This window comes from Monodon monoceros, unplaced genomic scaffold (genome assembly GCF_005190385.1).
Source record: "Monodon monoceros isolate NGI ecotype Baffin Bay Population unplaced genomic scaffold, NGI_Narwhal_1 Super_Scaffold_15, whole genome shotgun sequence".
NCBI classification, from domain to species: Eukaryota; Metazoa; Chordata; class Mammalia; order Artiodactyla; family Monodontidae; genus Monodon; species Monodon monoceros.
The window spans coordinates 39,408,520-39,432,679 of NW_021703771.1; the positions used below are offsets into that span (position 1 = coordinate 39,408,520).

Here is a 24,160-nt window from a genome sequence, read left to right on the forward strand (position 1 = left end):
GCGCCGGGACCCGCCTGCGCGGACGCCGGACCACGTGGCGCGCGGAGGCGCCCGGGGGCGGGACGGGGTGGAGCAGAGCCTGAGGTCCCCGGAGGCGCCGCCAACGGAGTCCTGGCAGGTCTGGTGTTTGAGGTGAGTGGGGGGCAGAGGGCAGTAGCGGCGTTGTCCTCTGCAGTTATGGAAGTTTTATATCCTATTAGTGGCTCACTGACACCTTAATCAATTTAGTCTTTTCTCCTTTCTGGACGCTGAAGCCGGCTTTCAGGTCTCTAATGTGTGCCGAATGAATGAAAGCGCCTTTACATTCACCGTCATCGTCGTCATCATCAGCATCAGCATCAAAACCATCGTCCAATGCCTGAGTCCTTCAAGGGCCTGAAGAGAGAGCTGCAGTCAAACAGATCTGGGTACTGAGTGATCTTGATCAAGTTACGTATCCTGTCAACCTTGTTTACCTTACTTGTGAAATGGAGAAGTTGACACCAGTGCCAACACTGGGTGGCTGTGGGGTAAACAAGATTAAGTATGAAATGGGCTTAATTGTTTAATTCATGTCTACTATCATTAAAATGATCATTATTGTTCAGACTTTCAGCATCTTTCTTCAGTAGACTATTAAGGGTTTCTAACTAGCCTAAGTTGCAGTGTTGTTCCCTCCAATACACAGGAATACAGGAGATCTTTCCAAATGCAGATCACATCCAGAGACTGAAGTCACTGCCCTGCTTAGGATCCATTTCTGGGCTCCTTTTTCTGTTTCATTGATTTATTCATCTATTCTTTCCCCAAGACAATTACAGTAGCTTATACTCTTGTAGTCAGGTAGTGTTAGTCTTCTGACTTTGGGCTTTTCCTTCCATATTGTGCTGGCTATTCTGTGTTTTTTGCCTCTCCAAATAAACTTTAGAATCAATTTGTAGATATCCACAAGACAACTTACTGAGATTGTGATTGGGATTGCATTGAACATATAGATCAAGTTGGGAAGAACTAACATCTTGACAATATTGAATCTTCCTACTCAGAACATGGAATATCTCTCCATTTCTTTAGTTCTTTGATTTCATTCATCAGAGTTTTGTAGTTTTATTCATATAGATATTTTACATATTTTGTTAGATTTATACCTTAGTACTTATTTTATTTGGGTGCTAATATAAGTGGTATTGTGTTTTTAATTTCAACTTCTACTTGTTCATTGCCAATATATATGAAAACAATTGATTTTTGTATATTAACCTAATATCCTGCCATCATGCAGTAATCACCTATTAATTCCAGGAGGTTTTGTTGTTGTTGTTGATTCTTTTGGATTTTCTATATAGTCATGTCATCTATGAATAAAAAAAAAATTCCGGGCTTCCCTGGTGGCACAGTGGTTGAGAGTCCGCCTGCCAATGCAGGGGACACGGGTTCGTGCCCCGGTCCGGGAGGATCTCACATACCGCGGAGCGGCTGGGCCCGTGAGCCATGGCCGCTGAGCCTGTGCATCCGGAGCCTGTGCTCTGCAACGGGAGAGGCCACAACAGTGAGAGGCCTGCGTACCACAGAAAAGAAAAAAAAAATTCCTCCTCCCCAATCAGTATACATTTTACCTTCTTTTCTTGTCTTACTGCATTAGCTAGGACTTCCAGTGTGATATTGAAAAAGAGTAGTGAGAGGGTACAACCTTGCCTTATTTCTGATCTTAGTGGGAAATCTAGTTTCTCACAATTAGGTATGATGTAAGCTGTGGATTTTTGTAACTATTGTTTACCAAGTAAGGAAATTCTCTAGTGCTATTTCACCAAGAATTTTTATCATGAACGGGTGTTGGATTTTGTCAAATTCTTTTTCTGCATCTATTAATATGATCATGTGATTTTTCCTCTTCAACCTGTTAATATGATGGTCTACATTAATTGATATTTGAATGTTGAACTAGTCTTGCATATCTGGGATAAATTCCAATTGGTTGTGACGTATAATTCTTTTTATACTTGTTGGATTCAATTTGCTGATATTATTGTTGAGGATTTTTGCATCTATGTTCATGAGAGATATTGGTCCATAGTTTTCTTGTAATGTCTTTGTCAGGTTTTGGTATTAGGGTAACGTTGGCCTCATGGAATGAACTAGGAAGTATTCCCTCTGCTTCTGTCTTCTGAAAGAGACTATATAGAGAACTGACATAGTTTCTTCTTTAAATGTCTGGTGGAAATCGCCAGTGAACCCATCTGAGCCTGATGCTTTCTATTTTGGAAGGTTTTTATTGATTAAGTTTCATTATCAATATAGGCCTATTCAGATTGTCTATTTCGTATACCATAAAATTATCATAAGGAACAAGGGAAAAATAAAAACAATTTTGGAGGGAAAGTCCCTGGTGGTCCAGTGGTTAGGACTTGGTGCTTTCACTTTCGAGGGCCCAGGTTCAATCCCTTGTTGGGAAACTAAGATCCCACAAGCCACGCAATGCAGCCAAAAAAAAATTCGTTTCTTTGGACAAACAAAAACTGAAATCACTGACTGTCAACAAACCCTACTCTAGGAAGGAAAATAATGCTAGGAGGAAAGTCTGAGTTGTAAGATGGAATGGTGAGAGACGAAAAATGAAAAATCTAAACAAACACTGATTATGAAAAGAAAATGCCTAATTTGGATAGCAAACAAGTAGACTAGATCTAAAATACTGAATAAAAATAGCATTTAAGATGGGAGCTGGTGATTGGTATTAAGTGTTTTAAGGATAGAGGTATTGATTGCCTTTAGAGTAAGTATTCATGTTAAGAATAGTGGTAACCACTCAATGGATATAAATAGAATGCAGGCACTTCAAAACCCTTAGAGGAGAAAACGGAATTAAAAAGTCCTTAGTCAATACAAAAGAAGGAAGGAACAGATAAAAAAAGAATTGGAGAATATGTTGAAAAGTTAGGCAGGGCCCTTACAAGGCCTTTTATGCTGTATTAGTCAGAGTTATCCAGAGAAACAGAACCAATAGGATATATAGAGATTTAGATTTATTATAGGAAATTACCTCATATGATTATGGAGGCTGTGAAGTCTTAAATCTGCAGTATAGGCCAGCAGGCTCAAGACCCAGAAGAGCTGATGGTGTAGATGAAGTCTGAAGGCATGCTGCTAGAAGATTCTCTTTTGCTTTGGGAGGCTGGTATTTTTGTTCTATGCACATCTTCAATTGACATTATGGAGGGCAATCTGCCTACTCAGAGGTCATTGGTTTACATTTTAATCTCATCCAAAACACCCTCCAAATTGACACATAAAATTAACATATACCAAGAGTAAGGAATTTTGATTTTATTTTAACTGAGATAGGGGGCCATTGGAAGATTCTAAAATGGGACTGATGAACCTGATTTATGTATTTTAAGAGTATCCAGGTACTAGATGAAAAGTAGATCCTAGAGGAACATGAGTAGAGGTATAGAGACTAGGTGAAATCAGTGCAAAACATGAGAAAAGTCCAGACTCATGGTATATTTTGGAGGTAGTTCTCTTTGACAGGGCTTGTTGAGAGAGTGGATGTGGGAGTGAGGGAAAGAATGTGATCAAGGTTAATCCCTAGGTATGAGGCCAAATCAACTGAGTATACAGTATTACCATTAACTGATCTGGTGGAAAACTGGAGGAAGAAAAGTTGGGTGGATAACAAGTATGGGGTGGACATATTGAATTTGAGATGTCAACTAGATAACCAAGTAAAGATACACAGTAGGCAATTATAGATAAGAGTCTGGAGTTCAGAGGTGAGAAAAGAATTTGAGATATTAATATTTGAGTTATCAGGGTATAGACTATAAATTGTTGTAAGTAAAATCACTTACAGATAAAGAGGGGGTTTTTCTCTTTCTCCACCAAATCCATTGTCCACCCTTGTCTCCATCTTTGGCACTGGGAGGTTGCAAGGACTTCATCAGCAGAGCCCAGCACATACTGGCTTCTGGGTGGATTGAGTCAATGGAGAACTTGGCGGGAGTTTGAGGGAAGGAGAGGGCCATGATCAGCTGGCAACTGAAGGTTGGTGAAAGCCCTTTGCCATTACAAAGGGCATCAGAAAACATCTTTGTAGGCTATGATAGTTGACTGGTAACTGTAGCTGGAAGAAACTATAGTCCAAGGCTCATTATGACTGAAAGGGATTTGAGGGGAACAGAAAGGCAACTGACAATATTCAATGCCAATGGGGCATTTTCTAGGGACTATAAAGCACTTTATAGGGATTTTATAGCACTAATTCAGTAGTGCTCCAGTTTCTAGGCTCCATATCTCCTGCAGTACACAGGGGTGGTGTGTATCTGTTTATATTTTTATCTCTTACCCTAGTCTGGGAGAGTTCCTTGTAAATATGCACATGCCTGTATAGGCTAAGCAGTTTTCAACATGCCTGGCTCACAGGTTTGGGGAATATATGTGTTCCTTAAGCCTTGGAATGACTTTCACCTCCTGGTTAGAATATCAATTTTGAAAGGTCCATTTAATTTAGATATTACCCTTCTAAGTATTATTCCCAGAACCACCCATAATTAAGGGACCTCAGGCTTTGCAGATATACCTCTACTCAGGCCTTCATTTGTAAAAGCAAAACAAAAAGACCAAAAAAGATAAAACAAAAAAAAATCACCCACAGTGAGACTGAGGCATACATATATAAAATATATCTCTCATTTTTTCCCTGTTCTTGAACTCCTTCTCCTTCACCAATGAATTTATGAAAACTTTTAATAAATGCACTGAGAATAAAATGAAATATATAATAAAACTGAAAATGTTTTTGAAAAACCATAGTATTTATTACTTTGAGTTTTGAAGAATTTAAAACCACGGCTCACAACATATCCTGAAATGAATTCTTGGCAGCTTAAAGAATTAAATATAAACACACACACACACACACACACACACACACACACGAAGAAAACAAAATAGAATATTTATTCAATCTCTGAAGATGGAAGAACTTCCAGAGCTTAGAAAAGTATTCAATATCATAAGAGGAGGATGAACAGCTCTTACTTTGATACCTAAAAAATAGGACTTATTTACTGTGTATATTACATAAAGAATTCATGCAAAACAATTTAAAAATACCCAGTGAGTAAGAGCAAAGGGCGTGAAAAAATAATTCACAAAAGAAGAAATGCAACTGATGACCAACATACGTAATAATGTTCAATATCACTATTAATTCAAGTTAAAGTAACAAGGTTCTGCTTTCCCCCCATTTATTCTTATGGGTCTCAATTCCTGTTACTAAGCTGCCTTCCAAATAGCAATTCACAGTGTTCCCAGGAGTGCCCAAGAGCACCACTTTCACCACTACCATTTAGCATCATCATCTTAGTTTTTTAAAATTCATATCCTTTCACCTTGTACTTTTGTTTCCCAGAATTTATATCAGGCTAATAATCCCAAATATGGTGAAGAAAGTTTCATTACAGCATTTTAAAATATAGTACAACAGTACATAGTCTAGCAATAGGAATGGTCAAATATAGTATATCCACTTGATGTATCTGAGTGTTAATTGGAAAGGAAGTGCAAAATCCTTTGCCTACTTTTCCATATTTCACTGACTGTAATTATATTACTTTTTGTCTTAGGGTCTGTCAAATGGGCACTACCTCTCCTTCCTGGGTGAAATTATGTGTTCTTTTAGTTGTAGTAAATATGACATCTAGACAAGCTATGTAAGAGGCACAGGTGGTTGAGCACTCTCCCTGACCCTTGGATGGGCATTGCCTCAGCCTCTTCCTGAAGTGGTCGGGTGGCAGCCTTGAGCATGGGGGTAATGATCCCCAGTGAGCACCGAGGGCTGGCCACTCACCCTCTTACTGCTTCACTCAGGGAAGACATTCAGGGTCCCTGGACACCCAGTCAGAATATTCTTTCATCGTATTCAGGACACCAGTTGATGGATTATTTATAATAATATGCAAGCATGATTTATAAACAAAAGATTTTAATAACAGGTTTTTAAATGATGCATGTTCTCCTTTCTCATTGGAGAAATGTCATTCTCCCTTCCTAGGGACACAGACCTCTTGACCTAACTTGCTAAAGAAAACACAACTTGCAACCATTACAGATGGGGTGTGAATGCATGTAGGGGGTGGGGCTAGGGAGTCTTGGGTTCAACAGAAAAAATTTTCCTGTGTCTTCTGTAATATTTTTATATTCTAAAGTACACGCACATGCACACGCACACGCACATGCCTGCACGAGTGCCCAAAGGGCTCTGGCCAATGAAATGCCCCAGGAATACTGACACGGTTATGGTGGTTTCCGAGATGGACTTACAGTGTAGGAGGTGGTAAAGGAAGAGCAAGGCTCTGGAGTTAGTCTGATCAGGGTCTGAATCTGGATTCTACTACTTATGTGATCTTGGGTAAGAAACTCTTCTCGTGTGTATTAATACAATGTGTGAGAATTTAATGAGGTACTGTATGTAAAGCCAGTAGCACACAGCAAACAGCCTGGAATGGTAGCCTTGTCTGTGGTTATTCTAAATAGAGTCCTACGTGTAATGAACTGTAATTTGCATGCGAGTGTTAGGGACCTGGAATGTCCAGAGCTATAAGCTGCTCTGGAAATTTGATTCCCCACTCCCTACCCAATGCTCCTACCTGCTACACCCTGTTAAATAGATTTACTTGAAGGAAGACACTCTGTGGAGACAGGGATGAAAAGGGAGAATCACATGGCATTTGGTCCCTTGCTCAGCTCAGGGATTAAGTTTCTCCCTCCTTAGGAGAGAGGGAGCATTCATCCCACTTCTGTGCAGAACTCAGCAGCTCCAGAACAATGATGGATGAGCTGTGAGATTTCTCACTCCCTTGGGTTTGTACAGTTCTCAGAGTGAAGCCATATTATAGAACAAGATCCCCAGAAGATGGCAGATATCCAGTGGGTGTGGACTTGCTCTGGAGCCTATGAGATACTCCCTACCTCTCAAGAGATTCCTGGGGGTACTTTTCATGACTACTGCCCTTCAGAAAGGTGGGGGAGCTGAAGCAATAAAGTTTGGGTTTAATTGCTAAAGGAAACTTCGTATACCCATAGAAGAAAACACAATGGCTGAGGAGGCCTGTGGACACGTTAAGAACACTGTGGGAAGATGGTAAATTAGCAGTACTAAGAACTGTGAAGAGAAGAGTGAGTGGTGCCTTACGTTGCTGGTAAAACTTGGCAGCTACTGACAGCTCCCAGTCTCCCGAAAAAATAATGATTCATCTATGGGTATATCAGTAACTCTTCAAAGACTTTTGGGGTTTATCCTAACTTTGACAATAGGTTTCTAGTTTTTGTTTAAAACTTGTTTTATTATTAAATATATCATATAAAATATATATAAAACAGGCTTCTAGTTTTTAATTAATGTTGTTGAAATTGTAGGTATCAAAGACAACATTAATGAATCTGAAGGGCATTATGCTAAGTGCAATAAGCCAGACAGAGAAAGACAAATACTGTATGGTATCATTTATATGTGGAATCTAAAAAAAAAAAAGGTCAGACTCATATAAGCAGAAAGTGGAAGAGTGGTTGCTAAGGGTTGGGGGCAGGGGAGAAATAGGAGATATTGATCAAAGGGTACAAACTTTCAGGTATAAGATGAATAAATTCTGAGGATCTAATGTACAGCATGGTAACTATAGTTAATAATATTGTCATGATACTTGAAATTTGCTAACAGTGATTCTTAAGCATTCTTACTACACAGACACACACACAAAGTAACGATGTGAGGTGACAGATGCATTAATTAACTTGATTGTGGTAAATATTTCACAAGGTATACCTATATCAAAATCATCACGTGGTAAAGTTTAAATATGTATAATTTTATTTGTAATTACACCTCAATAACGCTGGGAAAAAAGAGCTAAATCATTCATTTTAGAGTTTAAGAAACAAAGGCTCATCGAAACTGAGATTTACCCAAGGTTAAATAAGATAATGGTTGTACCTTTCATTTTTTTTAAAGAGACAATCTTGCTATTTCACATGCTAGATTTCTTATAGTCCTGCTGAAAAACTGATCATCTTATTTTTAAAATCTCACTCAAATTCAATTTAGTAATTTTCCTCTAGCATATACTTCTTGATAATGTCATGTGAAAAGACTCTAGATTTCATCCTTCTCAAATATCCAGGTGATTTCTAACCACAGAATAATGTATCAAGCATGTTCCCTTGGATACTCGAGAAAAAGAAAAGCAGCAGCCATTTAGTTACCTCAAAATCCATTTATTTTGTTGGGAAAATGATAAAGCGTCTTTAGGTTCATGAAGTTTACCAACAACTCCCTATGTTAAAAGTGTAACCAATATTTCTATTTTATTTATATCCATGTTAATTTTGCTTCTTGAAGCTTTCTAACATTTACTGCATAAATGACTTTACATTTAACAGAGACTGACTTTTCTGCTGAAAATATTAAAAAGGAAAATGAACAGTAGATTCATTAAGTAAAATAAGTTACCTAAATATTCTAAATGGAATTCTAAATGGAATAACTTTTGTTAAAACCTCAAAGTTCAGGCAAAGAGCAATAAACTTTACAATTATATGAAAACTTAGGCTTACAGAAGAGCACTCCTTCCTGGCTGGCAGAGCTCTGAATTCATTTGAAGTCTGGCAGCCGTGTTGTATCACTCAGGAGGGAAAAGTACGTCAGGGAGGGCCAGATTTTCAATCTATTTGCTTTTTATCCCTTTCAGGTTAACTCTTAAGATTCTGGGTGCAGTTACCCAAGCATTCTATCCATTGACTGGGTCTATATTTCTAAGAGAGAGAAAGGTCTGTAATTTATGATCGAAGTCAATGGCTCTAAACTGAGGTTCCTTGTATTTTCTGGTCATCTTGGCACCCAGGTATGTAATGAGTTCACATCTCTCCATAAACTGCTCCATCTTCTTCTTATATTTTTTTCTTGTGTACTCAGAACCTTTGGGATTAAAGGCTGTAGAAAATTTCACAGGACTGTGAATGTTTTTTGTTAGGTTAGTGAATCATTATATTAAAGAGAAGGAGAACTTCATGTGTGATTGAGTTGAGCAGCTATGGCCAAGAAGATATCCAAATCCCAAATAAGATTTGGGGATTATGGTATTTTAGATCGTAATTGTCTCTATTCACCTTCCTATGTGGAATGGATTATTGAGTGCTGATTAGGTTACTCGTAGCCCCTGCTTTAAAAACTAGAAACTCAGTTTTGATATTTTTGCTAAAATATTTGCTACCAACACCGCACACACCCCATGCAAGTGACCAACCCAACTCAACAATCCTATTTATTACATTATACTACAATTAATATTAAATTAGTTCTGAGTAGCATATCATTTCTAGCAAAAAAAAAAAAAAAAGACATACCTTTTAGATGAAATGCTATATAGAGTAGCGCAGATCTCTGTACACTTAAGAAGGGGAATTTGGGCTTTAAGCATCCTGCTGCATTCATGGCTTTAATTAGAGCCGTTGCGATACCCTGCAGGTAGGGAACGGATTATGTGTATATTTGAGTTTGTTTTATTTTCTTGTGGCAAATAGATAAAGAGGTTAGTTATTCTTTGCCTCAAATAGCCTCCTGGGGTTGAGGATGGAGCTTACAAAGATAGTTAAATGAGCTCTTAGCCGGCAGGACTAAGAAACACAAAATACATTGGATTAGGAAAAATAAAAACTACAGATTGGCTTAGCGCCAGCTAGGTGATGGCTACGTGGGTTTCATTACACAGTTCTATTTTTATATGTTTGGCATTTTCCATAACAAAAAGTTAAAAAAGAAAGGAGGGGACACTGGGCTTTGAGTTGTCTTGGCCCATCTCTGCTTCCATTGCTCAGAACTGGCCAGCTTGCCTCCCACTCTCAGGACCCTGCGCCACCTGACCAGGAATTCCAGAGACCACAGTTATCACTGCAGTTGAGATTCTGGAGCCCCAAGCAGGAAAAGAAGAGAACACCCTTTTCTGGGTGAGTGTCATCTTGCCTTTTGATATTAAACTAGATTGAAAGCTAACCATCTAGGGGAGCTGAAAAAAAGCAAAGTTAGGATTAGGAATTTGTAAGAAAGGTATGAAATTGTGCCCTAGGCAACTGTTTTATAGAAAAAATTTTTTTAAAACCCTTTAAAATAGTGGTTGGCTACTGATAAATTTGACTATATTCAGAAAGAGGTATATTTAGAGAAATAAGATGTGATTGAGTAGATAGCTTCATCCAGATTTTGAGCAAAATATGTGTTTGGTGGTTCAGTTGTGGTGACACCTCAACTCAACTCTTTTGAGCGGGGGAAAAAAACCTCTTAGAGACTGAATTTACACATTTCAAATTAAGAAAAAGTTTTACAGACACTGAAATTCAAAATAAGAAACAAACTACAAGTCAGAGGTAAATAATTATCTTACTCTTTTTTCACTGTAGTGCAGGTATTTGGGAATTAGCTATGGAAACAGGGGCTTTTCTCACATTTTATTTTCATAACCACTCAAAACCAAAATAGGTTAAAAGTGGATTTGCAGGGCTTCCCTGTTGGCGCAGTGGTTGAGAGTCCGCCTGCCGATGCAGGGGACACGGGTTCGTGCCTCGGTCCGGGAAGATCCCACATGCCGCGGAGCGGCTGGGCCCGTGAGCCATGGCCGCTGAGCCTGCACGTCCGGAGCCTGTGCTCCGCATTGGGAGAGGCCACAACAGTGAGAGGCCCGCGTACCGCAAAAAAAAAAAAAAAAAAGTGGATTTGCAGCTTAAAATCAGGAAACTCTGCCTTGAATTTCATTGTTACCAAAATAAAAATTATTGTTAAAGAAGAGATTGCTGTAGTCTTCTAAAATCTATGCATAGAAACTCATGTAAGTGAACCTGTTCGAGATATCCAGGCAAAGGCAGACTAGTGAGATACATCGGTTCCTTTAATGGGGGAAGTTTGTAAGGAAGCTTCTGATCCCAGTATTTCAGTGGCGACCTAAGAACACAAAATCCATTAGACAGATGCCCACAGATGTGCTCATTGTGTGTACACAGGAAGGTGGACACACAAGAGACAGCTGAAAGATAATGTTCACTGCCTGTTTTTCTCCCATGGAGAAAATGATACAAGTGGGAAGACTGGGGCTCCTAGAAATTCATGACGGCCAGCTTCGCCTGGGTCCCTAGCCCTGCTCAGCTCTCCTCAGTGTTCTTATTTTTCACAGCAACTATATAAAGCTTACTTTATTGCCCTCACATTTCTAACCCTCCCAGTAACCCCCACATGGGGGCCAGGCTATCCAAGGAGAAGCATCAGAATGAAACTTCAACTGCTCACCACAAGCAGAGCCACACATAGGCTCCTTTCTCCACGCTGGAGCTTACCTCCCAGCTAAGATCAGTCTCCACACATTCTTTGCATCCCTGTTCCACCCTCTCTCCAGAAATCTTAAATAGCAATTTCTCTCTCTCTCCCACCTTCGGCATTTCCTTCTTTATTGGATCCTTCCCAGGCACCTGCATTTTAACATGCTCGTACCTTTCCCATTGAAGAAAAAAGAAAATCCTTTTTTTACTCCTTCACTCCTTGAGTCCTATATCCTTTCCAGCAATTAATGTCTTTTCTCTTTTTACTGTTAAATTTCTTCAAACATTGATCTTCACTAGAGGTCACAAACTACTGCACAAATTCTATCTGCAGATGTGGTTTGATCCACATTGTAATTTTTAAAAAATGGAATCAGTCACAAAAGTTTAAAAATCAGATAAATGTAAGAAGAAATTTGGTTTCCAGCTTCTTGTGAAAAACAGAAATGTGTGGCAGTAGGTAAGTAACTGCTACCCCTTCAGCTATGTGTATGTATCTATGCACGTGTGTGTGTGTGTGTGTGCACTCACATATGTATCTATCCCAGCATGATGCAGTCAACATAGATGTTCAGTAAATGTTTGTGACTTAGTGAATGGTCTCACCTCAGAAATTTCTCAAGTTTTTCTCTACTCTCACAGATATATATACGATCACGATATTCTAAAGCATAGTGAATGCTACCAGGTACTAGGGCTTCGTATCTGAAAGACAAAGGAACAAACAAAAACAACTATGTATTGTATAATTAATATGCAGTACTGTATAAATAAAGTGTCAAAATATTTTATTTTTCTATCTTTGCCGCTCAAGGAAGAAATAGAACATTTTCCAGTTAAGCAATAGTGACCTTTTGATCAAAATGTTAAGACTGTTATATGGACCACTTATTCTGAGTAGAGCTATCATCCTGTACTTGCACGAGAGCAAGGACTTGCCTTTGTTTGCCATCCTGATAGGTCACTGGACAGTAGCCCTGGAGCTCGGCACACTTAGGGAACCGGCTCTTCAGCTCCGACAGTGTCAGCTTTTTGGGCATCATGTCGGCAGACGGGAGAGGATGAGGTGCTAATGGAGGCACGTATAATTCGGGGTTCTCCAAAAATCTCTATAAGAAAAGATTACAGCAACGTGACCACTTGAGACAGGAATACTATGCCAATGAGAATCCACTGAGGCTCTCTTGCTACTGTCCCCATTTTCAGTAGCAATGTTCGTCCTTCAAACCATCTGAGAGCTGCTTTCTGAACTACTATAGCTCCTTCCATGACTGCAGGTGCCTTATAGTAATACTTGCAAGTGATTTCATGTAAGGTCTCTCCTACTTTCACTCACTCACTCACTCACTCACTCACTCATCTACTTATACAGAAAACATTTGCTGAGCTCTATGTCCCAGGCACTGGAGTGCATAGTCTTCCTGTCCTACAGTATAACTAACTAGGTGGGTGCCCTTTGGCAGGTGAATTAGCTTCTCCAGCTTCAGTTATCACTCTAAAATGAAGGGAGCAGACCAGGTACATGACCTCTAATGTCATTTCCAGTTTTAAAATTCTGTGATTATCATTTAAATAAGCAGGAAGAAATAAATGTCTTTTTCTTAAAGTGATAAAAAATTCAAATTCTTCAGAGGAAAATAAAATGTTCAGAGGCACCTGATTAGTTTTCAACTACAACCTTTTTATATCACCAAATTATGGTCATTGTAATATCATAACAAGTCTGCATTCTGTTGCATTAAATAGCAATATATGGTACACAGGAAATTAAAGTGATAGAAAAAAGTTGAAAGCACAGGAGACGTACGTCGGTCTTACTTCATTTCTACTGACTCTGACTTCCCTTCTGCACCCTTTGAATGGAATCCCCACCCAGATGCTCAGCACCCCCTTCACGGGCGGGCTCACCCTTGGGTCTCCCTACCTGTTAAGCTGACCCAGGTGGAGGGTCCATCACTGACCCTGAACTTCTGCTTTGTGCCAAAATATGTCTTGGGATGCAGTCTTAGGACTGGACTCTGAGTTGCCTCATTGAATCCAGGGTCACAGTTTCCAAAATTGGGTCTCCTGGTCCCCAATTCCTGGGTGTTCCCAGCTGTGCCCACCCCTTCCTGTTTGGTGAATTCTGAGGCCGGTATTTTATTTCCCTGGTAAATACTTGGAGTCAGGAACAAACTTACATTCAATTTCTCCTGAGAACTCATTTTATAATAGTGCCCTCTGAACTCTGCTGCAAATTCCAAGGAATCAGTTAAAGAGCAATCAACTAATTCATGTGATTCTGCCAGGCTGACAGGGCAGAACTGTCCAAATTCGCCCAGGCGAGAAATCAGTTCTTCAGGTGAGATACATAACTTGTCAATGCAGGCGGCTTTTCCTGTTATTAACAGATTAACTATTATTTTTTTTTCAGAGAAAACACAATCATTTTCAAAATGAAAATAATTTCAATTATGCTAGTACTATACAAAGGAGTACACATTGTAAAATTCCACAGAGTAAAAATTTCTCTTCACACCTCCATCCTCTCAATCCAACATCCCTTCTGGGAGGTAATCACTGTTGAGTTTGTATCTTTTTCAGATTTTTTTATACATTTGCATATACACATATATTTTTTGCATATAAGATGCCTGTGCCACTATACTGTAAACATTATTCTGCAACTTGCTTTTATCAGTTAGTCATGGCCTTTGACACCTTTCCATACCAGTTTATATGATTTACCTAATTCCTTTTAATTTATGCACAGTATTCCACTGTATAAATGTACATATAGTTTAGTCAACCAATTATCTGTTGATAAATGTTTTGGTTGTTTTTAATTCTTAGCTATTATAAACTATCTATATGTTATAAACAATATATATGTATATACATACACATATATGTACATGTATATATACATAGCCACTTACACACACACATCAATTTGCTACATATTTAAATTTTTTCTATGGGATAGATTTCAGGAAGTGAAAACAGTTTGTTGACATGATGTTACTGACACAAACCTCTCCCTGTGCCCTGATGGCTCCCAAGACAGGGGAAGAAACATTTTCCCAAAAGTAACTAGGTTTACCCTAACGACTCTATTAAAAATAAAAAAGCCCCCAAATTCATTCAATGGACAAGTTTAAGAGTTTTCTCTCTAGTATTCCACTAGAATGGGGACTCCAAAACAATATGAGATGTTACAGAAAATAAAAATACTTTTTTATACATCTTAATTATAATGAGTAAATTTTGATCCCAATATATTTTGTTAATGGTCCTTTTCAACCAGTGAAAAGTTTCACTTTTTTTTTTATTATGCCAAGGAAGGTCTTACACTAACACTAAAATTATGAAGAATAAATCATGGATTAATTTGTTATGTGACAGTGTAACCATAAAAGTAATCCTTAGGATTGGAGTGATGTGTCTATAAGCCAAAGAATGCAGAGGATCGCTGGCAACACTGGAAGCTAAGAGAGAGAAATGAAACAGATACTCCCCTTGAGCCTTCAGAGTGAGGACAGCCCTGCCAATGCCTTGATTTGGGGCCTCTGGCCTCCAGAACTGTGAGAGAATACATTTCTGTTGTTTAAGTCACCCAGTGTGTGGTAATTTGCTACAGAAGCCTTGGGAAACTAAGACAGGTACATGAGACTATGGTTTCTGTCCTGTTGGCATTCTTTCTTGCCTTATCTTGTTCACTTGGTATAGCAAGCTGCCATGTTGGAAAGGTCCATATGGCAAGGAACTGAGGGTGGCCCCCGGCCAAACAGCTGGCAAGAAACTGAGGCCCTCAGTCCAACAGCCTTCAAGGAATGAAATCTTGTCAACAATATAAGAATGGGTATGATAGTGGATTCTTTCCCATTAGGGCCCTCAGGTGAGATCTTAATCCTGGCCCACACCTTGACTGTAGCCTTGTGAGAGACCCTGAAGCAGAGGACCCAGTTAAGCTGTGCCTGGATTCCTGCCCCACAGAAACTGTGAGTGACTGTGTGTGTGTGTTGTTTTAAGCTGCTAAGTTTCGGAATAATTTATGAAGCAATAGACAAATGAGTCCACTATTCCATCCATTGTTTATGATACAAATGAAAAGGCTAAGAAGCCCCAACCATCCTTTCCTAAAAAGAATATTACACTACTGTAATACTACCTTGGTGTAATATTATTCTAAAGTATTACAACGCACAGTACTATGGTATAATAATAGTGTTGTTAAAGTATATAGTGTTATATAGTCCTATAATATTATACTATATGATACTATATCGTTTTACACTTGTACATTGCTCTTTAGCTCAGATGTGCTGACCTCACCAATCCTGACAGGTTTAGTGACAGGGTAATTTAGACTCAAATCACTTTAAGTCCTAAAAGACACTCAAGTATCTCTTTTTCTGATTCTTGGGATAGTCTTGATGACATCTGGCAATGTCTATATATCCTTTTCTGGAATGTGGCAGAATGAGGAGGAATTTCTTTAGTTTTCTAGCCCTGACCTTGCTCCATCTCATTAGTGAGAATAAACTGGGCCCCTGACAGGGGAGGGTTATTTGAATAACATACAAAGCAAGTGGAGAATATAAAAAAAAAAAATCAAAACTAAATTCAAACAATCAGGTATAGATTATCAGGTAGATGCTAAAGCAGGAAAGCAAGAGGGCAGCTTCAATTAGATTAAACTATTCAAGGCAGAGGCAAGTATATCTGGAATAATGTAGTGGATACTGTGGTGCCCCATACGCACCCCTCTCTTCAGGGCTGATGCACCCACCCCCCAGCTGCTGGAAATATCTGTGCTAACGGATCACAGCTGCACTGGGAATGGCCCCTCTGTTACAGGTTACACCCCCTCCTGGAGTGACCTTTGGTCAATGACAAGCCAACGGGAGGATATAAAGCCTGGCCTCTCCCCTCAGTGTGGGAAATTTTGAAGGTCCATCCTAGCTCTAGTGCTTCCCTATAGCATCCAGGGAGGCTTCTGTTTCCACCACACTGCAGGTTAGTTTCTCCCTCTGCTCGGTTCTACTAGCCTCACTTCCCCACAGGTGTATCTCCTAATTACAGTTGACATAAAATACAGGATGCCCACTTAAGTTTGCATTTCAGATAAACAACGAACAGTTTTTAGTATAAATATGTCCCATACATTTGGGAAATAATTAGACTAAAAAATTACTTGTCATTTATCTGAAATTTAAATTTAACTGGGCATCCTGTATTTTTATTTGCTTAATCTGGCAACTCGACTCCTGAGACTACTTCCTGATAAAGCTTCCGCACACAACTTTTCATCATGAGTCTGTTTTCAGGCAACCCAATCTGAGGCAGGAAAGGTGAAGTAGGGTAACAGAAAGATGAATGAGGCACAAGTTTTGCTTTCAAAGCCTGCTGTGGAATGTTCTACTAGTGTGATGCTATCCAAAACTTATTGGGAGTAGGTTTCTAAAACTCAGTTCTCTCTTCCCTTGCACCCTTATCTTCATCCCTTGTAATCCTCAGGTGAAAACAAATTCTCAGTCTGCAGACAAACAGGAACCAGAGATGCTGGTGATGCCCAGATAATGAAGCAAATCAAGATTCAATGATGCCATTATTATCAGACGCCTCACTGCATTTTTCCTTGTATAAGATTCTCTGTGTCACGTTGCTCCCTCATACGTCCTTATACCTTCTCCGTATTTTCCAAAGTTAAACAAAGTCATTAAACAGATGTCTGTGAAACCCCTCCAGACAAATTCTTTGGCACCATCACTCTTTTCAGAGATATGAGATATAGATAACTTTCCTTCTATTTTGTGTATTTTTGGAGAAAAATCAAGAAACTTCTAGGAATATATAATCAAACATTTTCTTTCATGGATTCCAAATATAGATTAAAAACATTCTATGTTCAAATTAAGTTTTTAATAGAATCAACATTTACATATTACTATAATTTCATAGTAAAAATAACTAATTCTAGATTCCTAAACAAAATTTTGCCAAGTGTCACTCCACAGACCCCTGCCCTCATATAACTACCATTCTTGAAACTAGCTTCTTACGTGGCTTTCCAAACACCATAAACTCTTCTAGTGAGAGACCATGTCTTGTTTTTAGGTGATAAGTTCACATGGACATTGAATAAATGATAGCTGCCCCATACATCCTCTAGTTGGCTTGCGGGCTATGTTAATTTATAATCCTCCCTGCCATTGAACTTAGAACTAGTTATCGCCTAGAGACTTAGCTGGAGAGCTAAGCTGATAGCTTGAGTAGAGGCAGTCATTTATTAGAACAAATATACATGCCCGCATAATTGGAAAATACTATGTATTTAAAATACTGATTAAGGTCATGGGAACAAATGTTCACATTGAATGAATTATGGTAACATGAGTTAGGCATGCATAGACTTCAAATTCACATTTTATTGTGTTTTCAGAGTTACATGTTTTCTTACCTGCTTTTATTCTTCCCAGGTATATCTGTATGTGTTTATTCACTATTTTAACCTTCTTAATGACTTCATTCCATACCCACCATTTGCTGTGAAAGCCATCAATCACATACCAGTTCTGATGTTGCTCTTGATAATATTGCCTAATCTCATCAATACTTTTGCGGTACTTTGAGTTCTTGACAGCTATAATCTGTGAGCTGTTATGCAATGGATAAGGCAAACTAATAGAGAAACAGAAGGAATGGAAAAAGCTGTTAAAAACCTGCTTTTTCTGGTTGAGTAAAGTTTATTCCTTTATCATTGTTTTCATCACATACATTACCTTGGTTCCTTTTTTTTTTCCAGGAGCAATCTTTTGAAAATCTCTTTGGAAGGCACATCCAACTCAAAGATGACCATGGGGATGACTGACCTGGCTTCCAAGAGACTCACTTGATATTTAGATACAGGGTATCCATCAATGACAACACTAATAAGGAGAAACGTGAAAATAAAAATTCCAGATGTCTTTTCTCTCAGACCTTCCTTTCTGTCTTCCAGAAACAGTCTATCTTTAGGATTAGCCCCGTACTGTTCCTATGTAACTTGATTAATCTTGTCACCTTGCCCTCTTTGTCTCTCTATTTTTTTTTTTTTGGCTGCGTGGCTTGAGGATTGAACCCGGGCCCCAGCAGTGAAAGCCCGGAATCCTAACCACTAGGCCATCAGGGAACTCCCTTTATCTCTATATTTTTAACCTCAGTCAGCCCAAGAGCCAGAAGGAGGGCTGCATACATACAGACACAGCTCTGATTCATACACTTAGCATCATAGAGCTAGGTTTTAGCGGACTTCGAGAGATAATACATATAATACCTTGAACATTGTATTACTTAATTGGTGCTACTATTCTAGCATGAAACAGTGGAGAGAGTATAGGCTTCAGAGGCACACAGACTTAGATTTGAAACCTGGTCTGACCTCTCTGAGCCTCAGTTTTCAGTAAAAATAGTAAAATAATGATATTTAACCCTTAGAGTTATCTTAAAGATTGTAGATCAAGTTTGTAAAGCAATTAGTAATAGACTAATGGACATTCCTTATAAAAGAATGGCCAGCAAGGGAAGAATTATCCAACCCTGATCTTAATGTTGTAGTTTTATAGCAAACAGATAGTGTAAAATTTTTGTACTGAAAGGTCAGTGGCAGTAAGACAAGGTGTCTTGTAAATCAAGATTTTAAGAAGTACATTAAAATGTTTTAAAATTAAAAGAAAAAAGGTCCTGGCACAGTTATTAGTATTTTAGTAAGAGATTAAGCAAATACGGAAAACACTGTGTTCTAAGCTTGCTTTTGTAGTAAAATTCTGTGAGGAGGCTGGGTGTGGAAGGGAACATGGGGAGGTGGTGAGAGAGCCCTATGGTATCTGGGAGAGAACCATTCCATCAGGAACCATCAGGCCTCTGAGCAGAAATGATGGAGAATTTGTTAGTCCAACCGTTTAAGGTAATGAGTGTCACTAGCAAACTGAGAAGAGGGCTAAAGGCTGTCTGCAAATTCCAAAGTCAGGAAACCGACTCTGAGGTGCCTGAGCTGGGCTTGCTGGCTGACATCACCAGGAAGGGCTGGTTAGTCCTCCCTCAGTGCTCTCCAGCTAAGTCTCTAGGCACTAACTAGTTCTAAGTTCCATGGCAGAGAGGACTATAAATTAACATAGCCCGCAAGCCAACTTGAGGATGTATTGAGCTGCCACTGTTGGTTGTTTTTTTTTAAATTTATTTATTTTGGGCTGCATTGGGTCTTCGCTGCTGCACACCGGTTTTCTCTGGTTGCTGAGAGCAGGGGCTACTCTTCGTTGTGGTGCGTGGGCTTCTCACTGCGGTGGCTTCCCTTGTTGCGGAGCATGGGATCTAGGTGTGCAGGTTTCAGTAGTTGTGGCTCACGGGCTCTAGAGCACGGGCTCAGTAGTTGTGGCTCGTGGGCTTAGTTGCTGCGCAGCATGTGGGATCTTCCCGGACCAGGGCTTGAACCCGTGTCCCCTGCATTGGCAGGTGGATTCTTAACCACTGCGCCACCAGGGAAGCCCGCCATTGTTGGTTTTTAATGGAAAGTAGCTCAACTCCTTTGTCCTGTGAAGGATCACTTGAGAGGCCCTCAGGATTAGGGAAATTCAGCGTGACTGGGCAGTCACTGTCCTGGTATTAAGGTGAAATAAAACCTTTGTGATTTAACCTACGTTGCCCGCACTAAGATCCCTCGTATGCAAAGCTGAATGCCAGGAAGGAGGTAACACAATTTGCTTAAGTCCCAGGGCCTTCTCTGGGGAAAAAACTTGACAGTCCAGAATCTGCTCCCCGATAACTGAAATTAGAACTGTCAAGGACTTGATTAAGGACCAGTGGTAGGGAAGGGAAAGGAGGCTCCTAATATAAAACAGCCTTGAGTAAATCAGCAAGATTTTAAGTCAGTGATCTGGGCTCAAGAGCAGGGCCTTAGGTTTTATCGGCTTTTACTACTGGCTGGGACCACTGGCTGTGCCAGGGAAGCATGGTGGAGTGGAGGAGTGTAAACTGAAGACCAGTTCAAGCACAGGGCTCTCCTGTCCAAATGCAGCATCAAGGGAGGGGCGCTGCTTCCTGTGCAGAGAGCTGGGCCAGAGAGAGACCATCTCCACGGAACCAGTACCACCTGGGGGGACAGGGGAGGGCCACGCCTTCATCACTCCATGGGGCAGTGAGGAGTTCTGCTGGGCTGTGGAAGTCGCACAGGCCTCCCTTATGGATTGTGTAAACCTGGAGGCTCCTGGACAGCTCAGGGGTTGCTGCAGGGAGGGAAGTGGCCTGTTGGCTCTTCTGGTGTTCAAGCCGAGGTTTAGCTTGACAGAAAATTAAAACATGTAACCATATAGGTGTCCAGAGTTTGAAAAGCACATCACGCACACTTTACAAGAGCTTTAAACCCTGTTTACGATTAAGTGTTTTACATTCCAGTGAGTAATTTCTTCAGAGATGTAACTCCATCCCACTCCCTCTCCACCTCCACGGCCCCCACTTACCCTGCAGTGTTACTTATACTTTCCATCAGAGATAATTCTAAGGCCTGGACAGCCAGTTCATCAGGCACTGTCATTCCTTTATGAAGATGCCAATTTAGCATAAGTGCCAGCTCTGTGTCTGGTTGGTGGTTTAATACATAACGCAGAGCATCTCCTATTGACAAACGCTTTAAGCCATAGTCACTTGAAATTTGTTTGGCAACTGAAAAACATTAAAACTTTAAACTTACTCCATTTCACAAATTCATCAGTTAATCTCAGATTCTGGTTAATTGACATCAACAGCAAGCTAGTCTTCACATTCCTCAAAGAAATTTCAAAAATTAAAATTGCTACATCTTATTGAATTAATACTGTTCCAAGGTCGATCATTATTAGCACTTCAGGTATGTGGCTGATGGGTCTGGTTAATGAGCCAACTCCGTGAGGTTTTCTATAACCAAACCATTGAAGTGGTTTTTTTCCCTTCTGCACGAGGTAGCAACATTTTTGAGAGCTTTATAAGGCATCCTATGTGTACTATTAATATTTGGTATTATGTCCAAAATAACAATTCAGTGCTCCTTGCGTCACCGGATTAAACCATTTCCCTATCTGCCCATTTACGGACTCCAGGCTGCAATCAGGCTAGCTTACCCTATACAGTTAGGCGGCAGTTAATCCTTAGGAAGTAATTTTTAAAAATTATAATGGCATATCTGACATTTTAATAGTAATTTACAGCTTATGAGGTAATATTTCTTCTGTGACTTTCTTTGATATTTTCAACTATTCCATCAAGTGCGTAGAGTGGGTATTGAAGTTCCAATTTTATAGATGAGAGAACTGCAGCCCACTGCAATGGAATAATTTGTCCAAGGGCACATAGATGTTGCCATTTGTTGAAAGAGGACTCAGGCTTGGCCTCTGCTTCTGCTAAGTGAGACCACAGATAATAGCTTCCAGTTACTGTTAAATGTGGGTGTGCTCTGACAGGGTCTACAGACCCTGCTTCATCATGGTCTGGAGACAGCAGTGTGTAGAGGACACTGAGGCTCATCTGGTCCCACGGGGAATACAGGTTAACTGGCCACAATTAGGGCCACCCGGGAGCAACTCCCCTGTGAGGGCCGCAGAAGGCTTCATCTCAGCTTTGCCACAAACGCGAGAGTCACACCTATTTTTCTTAAGCTATGAAAACAATTAAGCATTTACAATTTGACATTCTGTTTAAAGATTAACCTCTATTTCAACAAAAATCAAGGAATCAGATTGTCTAATCTACATTTTACTTTTTGCTGTGGTTGTAGGATCTTGAATGTCAATGTACAGCTTTCTTTGGGAAATATCATTATCTTTGTGAACTTTTAGAACACAACTATTAAAGACTCTTAATCATGTTAAGACGTTTAAATGGGGAAAACACACTTTTCACCTGAAGAGCTAAAACACAAAACTCCCTTTTATTATTTCTGGTGAAAGTTAATCTTTGACCTCATCTCTCCCCTTCATTCTCTATGCCTTCAGTCATTAAGTCCTGTCATTTCCTTTTTAAATATCTCTGGTATCTGCCCTTTCCCATTTTATTATCATTGCGACCAACCGCTGTTCATGTGGTTATCATGTCACACGTCATCTTGAAATACCACACTCACCTATTGTTGGACTATTTGCCTTAAAAAAAAAGTCTCAAGATATAAAAAATTCAAACATTATAGTTTACCAAATTCCTTTTTCAGTAATGATTAAGATAATGGATTTTCACTCTTTAACTTATTAATACAGTAGATTATATTTATAAAATTTTAAATATAATTTTTATGCTAATAAAATCTTAATATAACTGTTATTTGACTATATCTATAAATAATATTCATTTGTAATTTCTTTTTTTGTATTATCTTTGTTAGGTTTTGATATCAGGGTCATGCTAATTTAAAAATGAATTTATATTTTTTATACCTTTTTAATTGTATGGACTATATTCTTTACTTTAAAAAAAACTGAAAATAAATTGGTCAGTTTACTTTCTTTTCCCTTGCTCTGGAAAAGCTTATAAAAACACAGTAAGTATCTCTTGAATTTTTAATTCTTTGAAAGTGTGACATAATTTTCCTCCAAAACCATTTGATTCTGGGCTGTTTTGGAGTGGGGCTATATTTTTGAATGTCTTCTCCTCAATGGTTATTGGCCTATTTACATGTTCTGTCTCTTTTTGAGTCAGTTTTGATAGTTATCTTTCTGGAAAAGTGGTCCTGGTTCTTCAGGAGATTCTTTTATGCTTAAGGATAGTAAAGGCAAACACACCCTTACCTGTAGTTTTCCCAGATTTTGGAGGCCCCAGAAGTGCAATCCTAATGGGCATAGTAGGCTTAGGTTTGGGTTGGCGGATATATTTGATTGGGTTCTTCATAAATTTTTCTTTAGTTTCCTTACTAGATAAAAAATAAATATACTGACGATGGATTACAGGATGAAGTAGATTCTCTGAATTTTCAACTGGCTTGATTGTCTCTCCTTCACTTAGCTGCAATATATGCAAAACTGAATTAGTAAGTTAGCTTTATTTTAAACAGCATTTCCCCCAAATACCCTTAAAAAAACAAATTTGTAAAATCTTTCTTATAGAACAAGAAAACTAATTATAATCAAGTACTGATATTAAAAAACTGTAAAAAGAATGAATTATTTTATACTCATATGGAATAAATGTAGTTTTTCTTAAGTGTTCCAGTTTCTGACAACTATAGTTATTCTACTTCCTTTATAATGTGTTTAGCATATACTGAATGTTTCTGCCAAGTAGTGTAAAGGTGTTTGGATATATTCATGGGCCAATTTATCTTCACAGACAGGTCCATTCCTAAGGTGGCGTAATGTACAGAAATGCGTCCTCCCAAAATCATGGTTTGAAGCCCTAACCCTCAAAGTTACTGTATTTGGAGACAGGGCCTTTGAGGGGGTAACTAAGGTTAAATGAGGTTATAAGAATGGGGCTCTAATCTGAGGACTGGTGTCCTTATAAGAAGAGAAAAGAGACACCAGGAGTCCATGAGCACAGAGGAAAAGCACTGAGGACACAGTGAGAAGTGGCCATCTACAAGCCAGGAAGAGAGGCCTCACTAGAAAAACCATCCCTGCTGGTACCTTGATCTTCGACTTCCAGCCTCCAGAACAGTGAGAAAATACATTTCTGCTGTTTAAGCTACCCAGTCTGTGGTATTCCATTATGGCAGCATGAGTAGACTAATACAGGTGGGGTCCTGGGTTATATATGGGAGTGTACTGGTAGGACAAATCCCACTAGTTTCTCTTCTACATTTTTATACAGACGAAATCCCACTCACACAAACATCAAGAGCAGA

General features: G+C 39.2%; 1 protein-coding gene across 1 annotated transcript in view; it reads right to left on the reverse strand.

Moving 5' to 3' along the window:
- Nucleotides 1-8,241: 8,241 nt before the first annotated feature.
- AK9 (adenylate kinase 9) overlaps nt 8,242-24,160 on the reverse strand; it is a 120,848-nt gene continuing 104,929 nt past the window's right edge. The window contains exons 30-39 of the mRNA XM_029223713.1: nt 23,109-23,322; nt 20,817-21,018; nt 18,105-18,251; nt 17,783-18,003; nt 13,521-13,717; nt 12,280-12,449; nt 11,947-12,045; nt 10,867-10,969; nt 9,382-9,496; nt 8,242-8,968 (exon numbers count right to left, since the gene is read on the reverse strand). Coding sequence (XP_029079546.1) covers nt 8,766-8,968; nt 9,382-9,496; nt 10,867-10,969; nt 11,947-12,045; nt 12,280-12,449; nt 13,521-13,717; nt 17,783-18,003; nt 18,105-18,251; nt 20,817-21,018; nt 23,109-23,322 — 1,671 coding nt within the window. The 3' untranslated portion in view covers nt 8,242-8,765. The remainder of the gene's footprint in view (nt 8,969-9,381; nt 9,497-10,866; nt 10,970-11,946; nt 12,046-12,279; nt 12,450-13,520; nt 13,718-17,782; nt 18,004-18,104; nt 18,252-20,816; nt 21,019-23,108; nt 23,323-24,160) is intronic.